Source organism: Symphalangus syndactylus, chromosome 9 (assembly GCF_028878055.3).
Source record: "Symphalangus syndactylus isolate Jambi chromosome 9, NHGRI_mSymSyn1-v2.1_pri, whole genome shotgun sequence".
Classification (NCBI taxonomy): domain Eukaryota; kingdom Metazoa; phylum Chordata; class Mammalia; order Primates; family Hylobatidae; genus Symphalangus; species Symphalangus syndactylus.
The window spans coordinates 59,379,088-59,394,030 of record NC_072431.2 but is presented as its reverse complement, the minus strand read 5'-3'; the positions used below and the strand labels follow the sequence as shown (position 1 = coordinate 59,394,030).

Below are 14,943 nucleotides of genomic sequence, written 5' to 3'. Positions count from 1 at the left end.
GGGACAGTACATGTAGGATTCCATTTTCCTATGTAAGATGGACATATAATCCCTGGCTTTCTTCATCCTGCCTATAAAATGAATCAGATTGTATATGCACAGAATTTGTGACAGAAGTGCCATCAGCCCAGGAGTTACTAGGAATTCTACAGGATGATGTATAAGGGACTTCCTTGAAAGGACAGGGTGTGTGGCCTCTTGTCCCATCTGTCAATCTCCAAGATGCCGGGAGCTGCATTTTTCTCACTTGTCTCAGGAAGGCCAACCTTGGCCCCTGGCAGAGGAGACGGTTCAGTCCTCCAGAGCAGAGGCACCCTCTGCCATCCCAGATGGCCCCATTTGCACAGAGTCATGAAAAAGATACACAGTCACAGGCAGAGGGTAGGAGCTGGACCAGGACGGAAGGCCGGGGTGGAGGGGTAGACAGAGCACTATCACATCATTGATCAATGCAGTTCAGGTCAAAGGAAATGATGCCGAAGATTTTTTGGAATTCTAACTTCCAGTTAAAATTCCAAAGATTTTTTGAAAAAGATGGAAAAGATTGCTTGGTGTTTGGGGGAGATTTTTGGATTTTGATGGCTTTTTTTTTTTTTTGAGACTGGGTCTCACTGTGTTACCTAGGCCGGGGATTACAGTTCAACATGAGATCTGGGAAGGGATAAATATTCAAACTATATCACCATCCTACTTCTAGGCTGGAGTAACTGCAGCCTCAAACTCCTAGGCTGGAGCGATCCTCCTGCCTCAGCCTCCCAAATCGTTGGGGCTACAGGGGTGTGCCACCATGCCCCACTAATTTTAAAATGTTGTTTTTTTTAGAGATGGAATCTTGCTATGTTGCCCAGGCCAGTCTCAAACTTCTGGCCTCAAGTGATTCTCCCACCTCGGCCTCCCAAAGTGCTGGGACTACAGGCTTGAGGCACACACCGGCCACATGTTTGTTTTGAAGTCAGTGGACATTTGTGGTTTTGCCCAATCCTCTGGTTTATGAGCTAAGTTTTGTCTAGTTCAACCTGATGGAAGTGGAGGGTCTGAGCTCCAGGGGCTGCCAAGGTGGAGGTGGGGCATCTCTGAGCCCTGAGTACAAGGGTCAGAGAGGATGGCAGAGGATAGGCCAGCACCAAAGTGAGGGTGGCAGGGTTCAAAACAGGCTCATGCGGGTGTTCCTTCCCACAGGCTTCCTCCCTCACTTGAGCGAGGGACTCCTCTGGCCTCCTGGTCTCTGAGGTCACCTCCCCCAATCACCTCTTAAAAACCTCCTCTGTGTCTCGCCCGGAGGCCACCACAATCCTCAGCCACCCTGCCTTTTTGCACCCACAGGAAAACTCAGCCCTCCAGCTGAAACCGCCTTTGCAAAATTATGACTGAGACAGTGAAAGAGATTTCACTTAACCGGCGCCACCTTGCTTCTAACCTCCAAGCTGTCCTTGTTCCTTCCTGGGAGTAGGCTGAACTAACTTTGGAAGAAACAAAGATGGTAACAGCCCTTTCCCAAAGCAGACTTTCTTCTTGCCTGGGGACTAGATTGCCTTGGTAGGACTAACATTAGCCACAAGATTAGAAATGATGGTTTAGGAGCCATGCAGCTGGAGGCTACAAGATTTTTGACCCTCCCTAAACTGCTCCTAAGATCAGTGCTTGAGATATTTTGCAGACTCTGCACTTGATGGATCAGCTGGCACCACCCAGATCAATAAAGTGGCTCAGCTGATCTTGTGGCCCCCACCCAGGAACTGATTCAGTGCAAGAAGACAGCTTCGACTGCCTGTGATTTCATCCCTGACCAATCAGCACTCCTGACTCACTGGCTGCCCCGACCTACCAAGTTATCATTTAAAACTCTGCTCCCCTTGGCCGGGCGCAGTGGCTCATGCTTATAATCCCAGCACTTTGGAAGGCCCTCAATCACCTAAGGTCAGGAGTTTGAGACCAGCCTGGCCAACATGGTGAAACCCCATCTCTACTAAAAATACAAAAATTAGCTGGGTGTGGTGGCGGGTGCCTGTAATCCCAGCTACTCAGGAGGCTGAGGCAGGAGAATCGCTTGAACCCAAGAGGCAGAGGTTGCAGTGAGCCGAGATCGTGAGCCACTGCACTCCAGCCTGAGCAACGGAGTGAGACTCCATCTCAAAAAAATAAAAAGGAGATCCCATGGCCAGCAAGATCCAGACCAAACAAGTAAGGGGTAGCTCCTCAGGGCTAGGCATGCCCGTTAGAGAGAAAAAGTATCTTTAACATAACCCTGTATGATAATCAGCTCATTACAGCTCACCTACGTGGACTGCGTATCATGCCTGTACTTAAGATTATGAGATGGAGGCTATGAACAAGCACACAAAGGCCAAAGTAACTAAGTGACACACCTGTCAATCAAAACGCAGATGCTGGCTAAAGATTAGACGGCCTCGGGAAGAGAAGGAAAAAAAACCCAAAAACACATAAAAAGACGCAAAGTGGTCAGGCATGGTAGCTCACACCTGTAATCCCACCACTTTGGGAGGCCAAGGCAGGAGGATCACCTGAGGTCAGGAGTTCGAGGCCAGCCTGACCAACATGGTGAAACCTTGTTTCTACTAAAAATATAAAAATTAGCCAGGTATGGTGGCGGGCGCCTTGGCAGCTGGGGCAGGAGAATCGCCTGAACCCAGGAGGCAGAGGTTGCAGTGATCCAAGATCATGCCACTGCACCCTAGCCTGGGTGACAGAGTGAGCCTCTGTCAAAAAAAAAAAAAAAAAGATGCAAAGTACACCAAACTGATGCTGATCTCACCTCGCAGAGATCAGTCCGCTCTCCTCTCTTTGACAGTGTAATACTATACATAACAAACTTTTGCTGCTTGCTTTGCTATTTGTATGTGTCATATCCAGTTCTTTGTTTGGGACACCAAGAGCCTGGTGCCATCTGGTAACACTAAGATCAAAGGCAGATGTTCCCCCTGCCCCTCATGGGGGCTCCTAGACCCTCAGTACAACGAGGAGACAGCAGAGGCCCGCAGGAAGGCAGGGCAGGGCTCAATGCAGCAGGGTGGACTCTCCTGCCTGTCATCAAGGGAGGCTTCCAGGAGGAGGTGATACTTCACTTGTCATTTTTTCCTTCTTCTTTTAAAAACAGGAGTCTCTTGGGTTTACTCATAAATTTTACTGGAATTTTTAAGTTATAAAAGTAGAATGTGTCTGTTGTCACAAGTCAAACAATGAAAAAGCATATAAAGGAAGTTTATGGTCATCTCCGTAACGACTCATGAGGTATGAACAGGGGTGGGGAGAGCTGGCATTTACTGGATATGGTTCAGATTCCTGTACTCGCCCTGTCACAGGACATATTAACTGGAACTCAGTGATTCTGTAACTGCCTAGGAATGTCTTTGCCCTTGTAGGCTGTGAACTCCGTGAGGGTAGAGAACATTTCTGCCCTGTTCAGTTGGCCCTGTAGAGGCTCAATTAGACTTTCTCAGTGAATGAGTCAGTGAGTGCTGGAAAGTCTAAAGCATGCTTTTTCTTCATTACCAAATATAAACATCACAACATCACAAGTCTGCAAGGTGGATGCGGCTATTTCTTTTTTTTTTTTTTTTTTTTTTTTTTTAACGGAGTCTCACTCTGTTGCCCAGGCTGGAGTGCAGTGGCGGGATCTCGGCTCACTGCAACCTCCATCTCCCAGGTTCAAGCAATTCTCCTGCCTCAGCCTCCCAAGTTGCTGGGATTGCAGGTGCCCACCACTATACCCGGCTACTTTTTGTATTTTTAGTAGAGACATGGTTTTGCCATGTTGGCCAGGCTGGTCTTGAACTCCTGACCTCACATGATCCACCCGCCTTGGCCTCCTAAAGTGCTGGGATTACAGGTGTGAGCCACAACACCCGGCCGCTATTTCTATTTTACATAGGAATCAAGGTTCTAAGGATACATAATTTCCAAGGTCACTCAGATTATAACAGAATTCAAGCACATTCTAAAGATGGCTTTTGGCCAGGTGTGGTGGCTCATACCTGTAATCCCAGCATTTTGGGAGGCCAAGGTGGGAAGATTAGCTGAGGCCAGGAGTTCAAGACCAACCTGGGCAACATATCAAGATCCTGTCTTTACAAAAAAATTTTAAATATTAGCCCAGTGTGGTACGTGCACCTGTAGTCAGTTCCAGATACTCAGGAGGTTGAGGCAGGACAATTGCTTCAGCCCAGGAGCTCAAGGCTGCAGTGAGCTATGATTGCACCACTGCACTCCAGCTTGGGTAACAGCGAAAGACCCTATCTCAGACAAAACAAAACAAAACAAAAAGGCCAGATGTGGCAGCTCATGCCTGTAATCTCAGCACTTTGGGAGGCCAAGGGGGGGAGGATTGCTTGAACCCAGGAGTTTGAGATCAGCCTGGGCGGTATAATGAGACCCCATTTCAACAAAAAATTAGTCAGGCATGGTGCTGTGTCCCTGTAGTCTCAGCTACTTGGGAGGCTGAGGTGGGAGGATCACTGGAGCCCAGGAATTCAGGACTGTGCTGAGCTATGATTGGGCCGCTGAGCTCCAGCCTGGGCAACAGAGCAAGACCCTGTTTCTAAAAAAAAAAGAAAAAAAGAAAAATGACTTTTACTTTTAGCCCCAATAAAGGGCTAGAGGAATAAAAAGGAGGAAGGGGAAGGTTTCAGGGCAGGAGAACACCATGTGTGGGGTCCCAGAGGTGAGTAAAAGTGCTCACTGTGTGTTTGGGGTGAGGGAAGACAGTAAAGCAGAGGGAAGCTAGGAAAGTGGGTGTGAACCAGCCTAGAAATGGGTTTGGACTTGACTAAGTTTAGTAAAAAGCCATAATCCCAACTGTGCCTTAGAAGCTGTGTCCTGGAGGCTGGGCACGGTGGCTCACACCTGTAATCCCAGCACTTTGGGAGTCTGAGGCAGGCGGATCACCTGAGGACGGGAGTTCGAGACCAGCCTGGCCAACATGGTGAAACCCCATCTCTACTAAAAATATAAAAATTAGCCGGGCATGGTGGCAGGCACCTGTAGTCCCAGCTACTCCGGAGGCTGAGGCAGCAGAATCCCTTGAACCCGGGAGGCAGAGGTTGCAGTGAGCTGAGGTCGCACCACTGCACTCCAGTCTGGACAATAGAATGAGGCTCCATCTCAAAAAAAAAAAAAAAAAAGCAGCAGCAGCTGTGCCCTGGAGGCCAAAGAAGAAGGGGCAGTGGAGGGACAGAGCCTGGTGACGCCAAGTCAGTGACATGGTGGGCCACCGAGGGACCCAAAGAAGGCAGGGACACTCTGTGGAATGCAGGGGACTATTCTGAACACACCTGCTCTCTTTTGCCTTTGTTCCTGGATTCACACCATTTTCTCCGATTTGTTACCATTCAATTTGTCCTTAACCACTCACATCTCCACAACAGTTGCCCTCGCAGGTCACATCAAGCTTGAGCTCCAAGTGACCGAATCCCCATCCATCTCATCCAGCTGCCCTTCCTCTTTCTGAAATCTCACATTCAGTTCCTAGGACACCCTCACCTCCTGATGCTCCTTCTCTCCGGCTCCTGCAGCCCTTGCCTGCTCACTAAGTGGGAGCCCCAGGCTAAAGGCTTCGGCTCTGCCATCCCCGTCGTCCCCCAGGCTGGCAAACTCCACCAAGCCAAGGTTCTTCACTCTCTGCAGGAGGGACAAGGGAACCGTGCTCTGGGTGAAGAGATTCAGACCCCTCCCAGCCTGGGATTCTGGTGGCAACGGTGTCCCCAAAGGATGTAATGGAGCAAGTGTGGCAGTCCTTCCACAGGTCAACCTCCAGGGTCAGGGTGCTCCACAAGGAAGCTGGGCAAAGGAAAACTGAGCTTCTTCTCCAAAGAAACTCAAATAGCCAACAAGCCCAAGAGAAGGAAAAAGCATACAAATTTCACCAGGAAGCAAAGAAATCCAAAACACAGCAAAATATGGTTTCTTCTTCGTCTATCAAATTGCACCCATCATGATGATAGATGACTATAATAGCTGGTGTTGGTTGGGGCCTTTTCATGTGATGTTGACTTGGCATCATAGTTCTAAAGGATAATTTGAAAATATGCATCAGGGACCATTGGAAGAGTCATACTTTTTTTTTTTTTTATTTTAGGAGTTGGGGGTCTCACTCTGTAACCCAGGCTGGAGTGCAGTGGCACAACCTTAGCTCACTGCAGCTTCAAACTCCTGGGCTCAAATGATCCTCCCACCTCAGCCTCCAGAGTACCTGAGACCACAGGCCCCACCATACTCAGCTAATTTTTTATGTTTTATAGAGATGGGGTCTCACTATCTTGCCCAGGCTAGTCTCAACTCCCAACCTCCAGTGACTGTCCCACCTCAGCCTCCCAAGGCACTGGAACTATAGGCATGAGCCACCACACCCAGCTGCTGATATCATTTTAACGATAACATTTCTAGTTATTCATCCTGAATTAATCTGATGCAGATATAAAATAAAATTTATACAAGAATGTTTATTGCCTCGTTACTTATTATAGTAAAAAACAGAGGTACACATGTCCAAGAATAGACAAATAGGGGACTGGTTATATGACTGTGGTATTCCATAGAATAGAATAGTAATCAGCCATTAAAATATAAACCGTCCATAGAATAAATCTAAATACATAGAAATAAAACGTTAACAATGTTTATCTGAATGTTAAGGCTAAGGGGGTATTTTTTCAGGCTGGGCATGGTGGCTCATGCCTATAATCCCAGCACTTTGGGAGGCCTAGGCAGGCGGGATCACGAGGTCAAGAGATCAAGACCATCCTGGCCAACATGGTGAAACCCTATCTCTACTAAAAATACAAAAATTTAGCTGAGTGTGGTGGCGCGCCTATAGACCCAGCTACTCGGGAGGCTGAGGCAGGGGAATCACTTGAATCTGGGAGGTGGAGGTTGCAGTGAGCTGAGATGGCACCACTGCACTCCAGCCTGGGCAACAGAGTGAGACTCGTCTCAAAAACAAAACAACAACAACAAAAAAAAAAAGAGAGAGAGGCAAGTTCTCAATGTACCCCCAGACTGGGGCGCAGTGGTGAGATCCTAGCTCACTGCAGCCTGGAACTCCTGGGCTCAAGTGATCCTCCCTCCCTCCTGAGTACCTGAGTACTGGGGCTACAGACGTGCACCGCCACACCTCATTTTATAATTTTTAAAACACAATAAATGTGTGTGAATATATAAATGTATGTGTGTATATGTATATATGTTATATAAATATATGTGTGTGTATATATATATATATATATATATATATGTTATTTTACTTTATTTTTATTTTTTTGAGAGAGTCTCGCTGTGTCACCCAGGCTGGAGTGCAGTGGTGCGATCTTGGCTCACTGCAACCTCCGTCTCCCAGGTTCAAGCAGTTCTCCTGCCTCAGCCTTCCGAGTAGCTGGGACTACAGGCCCATGCCAGCACGCTCAGCTAAATTTTTTTATTTTTAGTAGAGATAGGGTTTCACCATGTTGGCCAGGATGGTCTCGATCTCTTGACCTGGTGATCCGCCCACCTTGGTCTCCCGAAGTGCTGGGATTGCAGGCATGAGCCACCGTGCCCTGCCTATATACATTTCATTTCATTTTATTTTATTTTACTTTATTTTATTGTTTTATTTTATTTTATTTTATTATAGGTATGCCTTATGTCACCCCTTGGAGAACCCATGGAAAATCATTCACTGGTGACAATTTCCAAGCTGGGATTCCCCAGACCTTTGCAGTCAAAATGCTTAACAAAAATTGCCTATTTGCCTACATTGCAGCCACTGGTCATTAAAGATGCCAGCTTCCTCTCCTGCTAAGCAGGTAAAGTTTGGTAGCTTTTTTCTGTGTGAAAGTAATGACATGGTATCTCATTAAATGAATTAAGTTGAGTCCTTTCTTGCCCATTTACAGTGTTTACTGCTTCTACATTCCACATGTATTTGGATTTTTCTTTAAAAAGATTAAGGCTGGGGGCAATGGCTCCCAGCACTCTGGGAGGCTGAGGCAGGAGATTTGCTTGAGGCCAAGAGTTCAAGACCAGCCCGGAAAACATAGCGAGACCCCCATCTGTACAAAAAATTTAAAAATTTGCTGTGCATGGTTGTGCACATCTATAGTCCCAGCTACTTGAAAGGCTGAGGCAGAAGGATCACTTGAGCCCAGGAGGTCGAGGTTGCAGTGAGCTATTATTGTGCCACTGCACTCCAGCCTGGGCAACAGAGAAAGACCCTGTCTCTGAAATAAAATAGATTATTATTTAATTAAGGCAGCTGGTTTTTCAGGCAAATCTTTCGCATCGTGGCATTTTTGGGGACACACATTAGAAGGCTCTTCAAGGACAAGTCTGAAGACCATCACCAAGCTTTGAAATTGTCTCCTGCCACCTCCAGGACATATTTCTGCTTGTGACAAAATCAGTCAATGAAGTCCCCAGTGGCAGCTCCCCTGAAGAGGCAGTGGCAATGTGGGGAGCCCTCATGGTGTGTGGAGGGAGGGTCCTTGCTATGTCTCCAAGACCAACCTGTACACCGCTGTGTGACCTTGTGCAATCCAGCGAACCTCTCTGAACTTCCATTTCCCCCTGGAAAATGAGAGTAAATGATGCCTGTTCTGGCCACCCTGATCACTCTAGAATATTCTACAATGTTATGGGAGGCACTGGGATGAGCTGGGGTCCCCCAGTTCTAGGTGCACATTCTGCCCTGCCACACAAGAGCTAGGTAGCCTGGGTCTATTCCTTTTCCATAAGGTCATTGGCTCCTGGCTGAGTTGTGGAGGTTGAGATAGAGCTGGGGCCACCCCAACCCCTGCACACACCAATGGCGGTGGATGGACTTCTCGGCTTTCTAGTGCCAGCAGGCAGTCACTGCTTCTTAACAGCAAGAGCCACCAGTTGAGGCTAAAGCATGATATGGCGTATTGAATAGGATCACCCCAAAATATATCCTCAAGTCCTAACTCCTGGTACCTGGGAACGCGACCTTCTTTGGAAATGGGGGCTTTCCAGATGTCATTAAGTCAAGGATCTCAAGATCAGATTTAGGATGGCCCCTAAATCCAAATACTTGTCAGAGAAAAGAGAGAGGTGAGACATACAGGAAAGATGTCCAGAGATGATGAGGCAGAGATCGGAGTGATGTTATCACAAGCCAAGGAACACCAGGAGTCAACAGGAGCTAGAAAAGGCTGGCCGGGCGCGGTGGCTCACGCTTGTAGTCCCAGCACTTTGAGAGGGCGAGGCCGGTGGATCGCTTGAGCCCAGGAGTTTGAGATCAGCCTGGGCAACATAGCAAGACCCCGTCTCTACAAGAAAAAAAATACAAAAATTAGCCAGTCTCATACTCTAGCCTCTAAATAACGAGATAAACATTTTTTAAAAAGGAAGAAGCTAGGCCGGGCGCGGTGGCTCACGCCTGTAATCCCAGAACTTTGGGAGGCCGAGGCAGGTGGATCACGAGATCAGGAGATCGAGACCATCCTGGCTAACACAGTGAAACCCCATCTCTACTAAAAAAAAATACAAAAAATTAGCTGGGCGTGGTGGCGGGTGCCTGTAGTCCCAGCTGTTCAGGAGGCCGAGGCAGGAGAATGGCATGAACCCGGGAGGCGGAGGTTGCAGTGAGCCGAGATCGCGCCACTGCACTCCAGCCTGGGGGACAGAGCAAGACTCCGTCTCAAAAAAAAAAAAAAGGAAGAAGATGGCCAGGTGTGGTGGCTTATGCCTGTAATCCCAGCACTTCGGGAGGCCAAGGTGGGTGGATCACGAGGTCAGGAGTTCGAGACCAGCCTGACCAACATGGTGAAACACCGTCTCTACTAAAAATACAAAACTTAGCTGGGCGTGGTGGCACATGCCTGTAATCCCAGCTACTCAGAAGGCTGAGGCAGGAGAATTGCTTGAACTGGGAGTCGGAGGTTGCAGTGAGGCGAGATTGCACCACTGCACTCCAGCCTGGGCAACAGAAAGACACTCAGTCTCAAAAAAAAAAAGCTAGAAAAGGCAAGGAGAGATATTCCCCTAGAGCGTTTGAAGGGAATGTGGCACTCATGATGACCTTGACTTCAAGCTTCTGGCCTCCACAACTGTAAGAGAATAAATTTATGTTGCTTGAAGCCACCAAGTAGTGTTTGTTAATTTATTTTGGCAGACCTAGGGGACGCATACACATAGGCATCCCCAATTACAGCAAGTGGTAAAGAATGGGGACCCTGGAGCTGGAAGGCTTAGGTTCAAATCCTGGCTCCTCCAACTGATGAATGGGTGGCATTGAGCAATTTTTTTTTTTTTTTTGAGATGAAGTCTTGGTCTGTCACCCAGGCTGGAGTGCAGTGGCCCGATCTTGGCTCACTGCAACCTCTGCCTCCAGGGTTCAAGTGATTCTCCTGCCTCAGCCTCCTGAATAGCTGGGATTACAGGAACCTGCCACCATGCCCAGTTAATTTTTGTATTTTTAGTAGAGATGGGGTTTCACCATGTTGGCCAGGCTGGTCTCGAACTCCTGACATCACGTGATCTGCCTGCCTTGACCTCCCAAAGTGTTGGAATTACAGGCGTGAGACACCACGCCCCACCAAGCAAATTATTTATCATCTCTGTGCCTGTTTCCCCATGTATAAAAAACCCAAAATCAGTAACACATCCTTCTTCTTAGGAATGTTGTGAAAGTTAAATGAGATAATACTATAAAAGTGTCCAGCACATAGCAAACCCTCAATGAATATTTGCAATTTTTTTTTTTTTTTGATAAAGAGTCTCGCTCTGTCACCCAGGCTGGAGTGCAGTGGCGTGATCTCAGCTCACTGCAATCTCCACTTCCTGGGTTCACGCCATTCTCCTGCCTCAGCCTCCCAAGTAGCTGGGACTACAGGCACACGCCACCATGCCTGGCTAATTTTTTGTATTTTTAGTAGAGACGGGGTTTCACTGTGTCAGCCAGGATGGTCTTAATCCCCTGACCTCGTGATCCACCCGCCTCGGCCTCCCAAAGTGCTGGGATTACAGGCGTGAGCCACCACACTTGGCCGAATATTTGCAATGTTTAATACATATATTTTTTATTTTTATTTTTAAGAGGTAATGTCTTGCTCTGTCACCCAGGCTGGGGTGCAGTGGTGTGATCCTAGCTCACTGCAGCCTGGAATTGGTAGATTCAGGAGATCCTCTCCCCTCAGCCTACTGAGCAGCTGGGACTACAGAGACATACCACCACACCCAGCTAATTTTTTTATTTAAAAAATATTTTTTCCCAGGCTAGCCTTGTACTCCTGCCCTCAAGTGATCCTGCCACCTCGGTCTCCCAAAGTGCTGGGATTACAGGCATGAGTGAGCCACCATGCCTGGCCCACTTTTAATATTAATATGATACTCAGACTATCGGGTCTCTATTGACCTCTCCAACTGGGGTGTGGGGGTCTCTGGGCCTTTCCACACCCCAAATAGCTGTGGGTGACCCCAGCTCATCCCACTACCACCCCAAGATTTGATCTTCCTGAGGGAATCTGATTACCAATATCTCAATTCTTTCCCTAGCTCTGTGGAAGTTCAGACAATGCAGTTCTGAATTTGTCTAAGGCCTTTGAGCATCTGTTAATATAATACTTCCTTCCTGTACTACTAAACCACCACCAAACTCAAACGCTGCCTCTCCCTGTACCCTCATCAGCCCAGGTGGAAGGGCCCCGGAGGCCCCCTCTGTGCCCCTCCAGCCCTGGGCCCCCTCTCATAGCTCCAGCAGCAGATTGGACTGTGGCCGTTTCTGCCCCAATCCCATCTCATTAACTCTACTGTAAACTGTTTATTCACCCTGCCTCATCCAGAGCACCTGCCCAGGCAGAGCCAGCCTTTGGTGTTTGCTGAATGAGTAAGTCTATTACTCTCTGTATAAAACAGCACTCCTTGTTATTGCTTCAATTTTTACATCACTTGAGTTTCAAAGGTTGCCCCTTTGTCTATTGTGAACAAATCTGTTCTCACCTCCACCACTCTCTTCCCAGTTTTATAGATGTTAACCATTTCCACCCCTAGCTTCACCTTTCTAAGCTAAAGAGCGCTGACCCCTTCAGACCCCTGGCCCCACCCCTCCAGAGCAGACAGTTGGTCCCTGTCCCTTAGCCCATCCCCTCCCCGACCCTTACTAGGAACACTGTGCAACTTCATGTACACAAAACAGGATACCGGTTCCAGTCCCCATGTGGGTCCCTGGCATTTTTCTGGCATTTTCTGGCCTTTGTGTCCTCTGCAGCACTTGGAGAAGGTAGAGTTCTAGACTGTGTCCCTCGTCCGGGAGCCCCAGGCCACTAGGACAGCTCCCCCCAGAAACCCCACGGTCATCCCACACTCAACAGGCCCAGCTGGAGACCCTTGTCTTCCACCAAAGAGAGGCTCCTGTCCTCCCAGTCAATACAGCCTCCTGGACTGTCCATCTCTTATTCCAGGGTGGCTCTCAGTGCCTCTCAAGAAGCCTCTTTCAAATGAAGATGGTAGAAATACACGCCATAATATCAAAGATAAAGAGTTCTTTTCCGATTTTTAAATTTTTTATTATTATAATTATTATTTGAGACAAGGTCTCTCTCTGTTGCCCAGGCTGGAATGCAGTGGCACAATCACAGCTCACTGCAGTCTCGACCTCCTGGGCTCAAGCATTCCTCCTATCTCAGCCTCCCAAGTAGCTGGGACTACAGGTGCACACCACCACACCCAGCTAATTTTTTTCTGGTATTTTTTGTAGAGACAGGGTCTCACTATGTTGCTCAGGCTGGCCTCAAACTCCTGAGCTCAAGCTATCTTCCCACCTGAGCCTTCCAAAGTGCTGGGATTATAGACATGAACCACTGCAACCAGCTGATGAAGAGAAAAATCTTGAAGGGAGCCTGTCTTAGTCGTCTTGGGCTGCCATAGCAAATACCATTGACTGGGTGGCTTAAACAATAAAAATTGGCCAGGTGTGGTGGCTCATGCCTATAGTTCTTGCACTTTAGGAAGTTGAGGTGGGAGGATGGTTTGAGCCCAGGACTTCAAGATCAGCCTGGGCAACAAAGCAAGACCCCCATCTCTTAAAATAAAAAATAAACAAATAGAAAGATTTATTTCTCACAGTTCTGGAGGCTGCAAGGTTCAAGACCAAGGTGCCGGCTGATTTAGTTCGTGGTGAGCACTCACATTTTCATACCTCAGCCTGTAGTAGGGGCTGGGGCAATGGCGCTGGACCCATCCTAGAAGCCCAGGACAGCTCCACCCAGAAACTTCACCATCACCCCAAACTCCACAGCCTCAACTGGAGACCTTTGTCATCCAGCAAAAAGAGGCTCCTCTCCCAGTTAACACAGCCTCCTAGACCATCTATCTCAGCGTCCCCCAGCCAACCATCAGGTGGAGCCCCCATTTCCAGGGGAGTTGGGTTCTCAGCTGGGCTTTCATGTCCTCCTCCCAGGATGGATTTGGGTGCCTCTCAATGGCCTCTCTGATGCTGGTCTGCCCTACAGAGGCATCCCCAGCTCTACTCAGCCCACAGAGGTTCCTGTGATATCTAAACATTTCAGCTTGGTCTTACTGCTCCTGTCATCCACAAATGTACCAGCACCACCACACTCTCCCCAGCAAACATCACGCTCAATCCAGCACATGCCTCCTCATCTTTCAGGGCATTCCTACACCGTAGCTCCCCTGCAGAGCTGTAGAAATGATTTTTCTACCTTCTCAGAGTGGTCTTCCCTTGCTTGACTGTCTGCTTCTCCAAAACCTCACCAGTCCACAGTGTGCCCTGGAGTACTCAGAAGAGGGTGCAGAGAGTAGGAAGAAAAGCTACAGATGCTGGGCCAGGTGCGGTGGCTCACACCTGTCATTCCAGCACTTTGGGAGTTCGAGGTGAGCAGATTACTTGAGGCCAGGAGCTCAAGACCAGCCTGGCCAACATGGTGAAACACTGTTCTACCAAAAACACACAAAAAAATCAGCTGGGCATGTTGGCACACACCTGTAGTCCCAGCTACTCCAGAGCTGAGGCAGGAGAATCTCTTGAATCCTGGAGACAGAGGTTGCAGTTAGTGGAGATCATGTCACTGCACTCCAGCCTGGGTGACAGAGGAGACTGTCTCAACAACAACAACAAAAAAGCTACAGATGCCAATGGTCATCTCTGATCTGACATCTGAACTGCTCCCCAAGGACCCAGAATCCATTCCCAGAGCAGGGGATGATTTGCAGAGAACTGGGTTCCTCTAGAGGGGTGGAGAAGCGCTGGTGCAGAGAACTGGGGTCTTCTAGGGGAGGAGGGGTGTGGGGCGCAAATCCCCTGTCAAGTGGTGGCCGTGTTCATTATTTGCTGTGTTGCCCCAGGCAAGTCACTCATCCTCTCTGAGCCCCCATATCCTCATCTGCCCCGACTTCCTTACACAGTCCGCCTGGTGACAATCATATGAGCTACCTGCTGGGAAATGGCTTTGTGAACAGCAGAGCCCTCTGCAAGAGGAGGGCAGGCGTCTCTGGATCTAATCAGACCTTCCAGAGCCCTCCGGAGTGGCCCTACTTGCCTGGCCTCACTCCCTCCTGCTCTCTGCACTGGCCATAGATAGATGTTTTTCTGACTGTTTTGCACACTAAGGGATTCACCTGTGTTATCGCTGCCACACAATTATAAGCACCTGAGGGACGGGGGCTTTTGGTCGCTTGGGGGCCATCTCTAACACTCGGCTGGGTACACAGAGGCAATGCCACCCGCTGACTCCTGGGGCCTTCATCATCGCTGTCATCACCTCCATCACCCTCTCCTTGAATAATCTGACTACAGAGATCTGGTGGGCCAGGCCTTGGGAGCAGGGATGGGGAGGACCCCTCCTAAGACCCATCGAGGCCCACAGCTTCCCACTCCTGTATATGAACTTAAAGGGAATCTATGTGTTATTAATAAACTCTTGTAATGTCCCCAAATCCACAGAGTTCATCACTCCAGCCCTTGGAACTCTCCCT

General features: G+C 48.6%; 1 protein-coding gene across 1 annotated transcript in view; it reads right to left on the bottom strand.

Moving 5' to 3' along the window:
• MUC12 (mucin 12, cell surface associated) overlaps positions 1-14,943 on the bottom strand; it is a 44,910-nt gene that overhangs the window by 28,218 nt on the left and 1,749 nt on the right. The window contains 3 exon segments of the mRNA XM_055294505.2: positions 5,497-5,634; positions 13,529-13,738; positions 14,402-14,436. Coding sequence (XP_055150480.1) covers positions 5,497-5,634; positions 13,529-13,738; positions 14,402-14,436 — 383 coding nt within the window.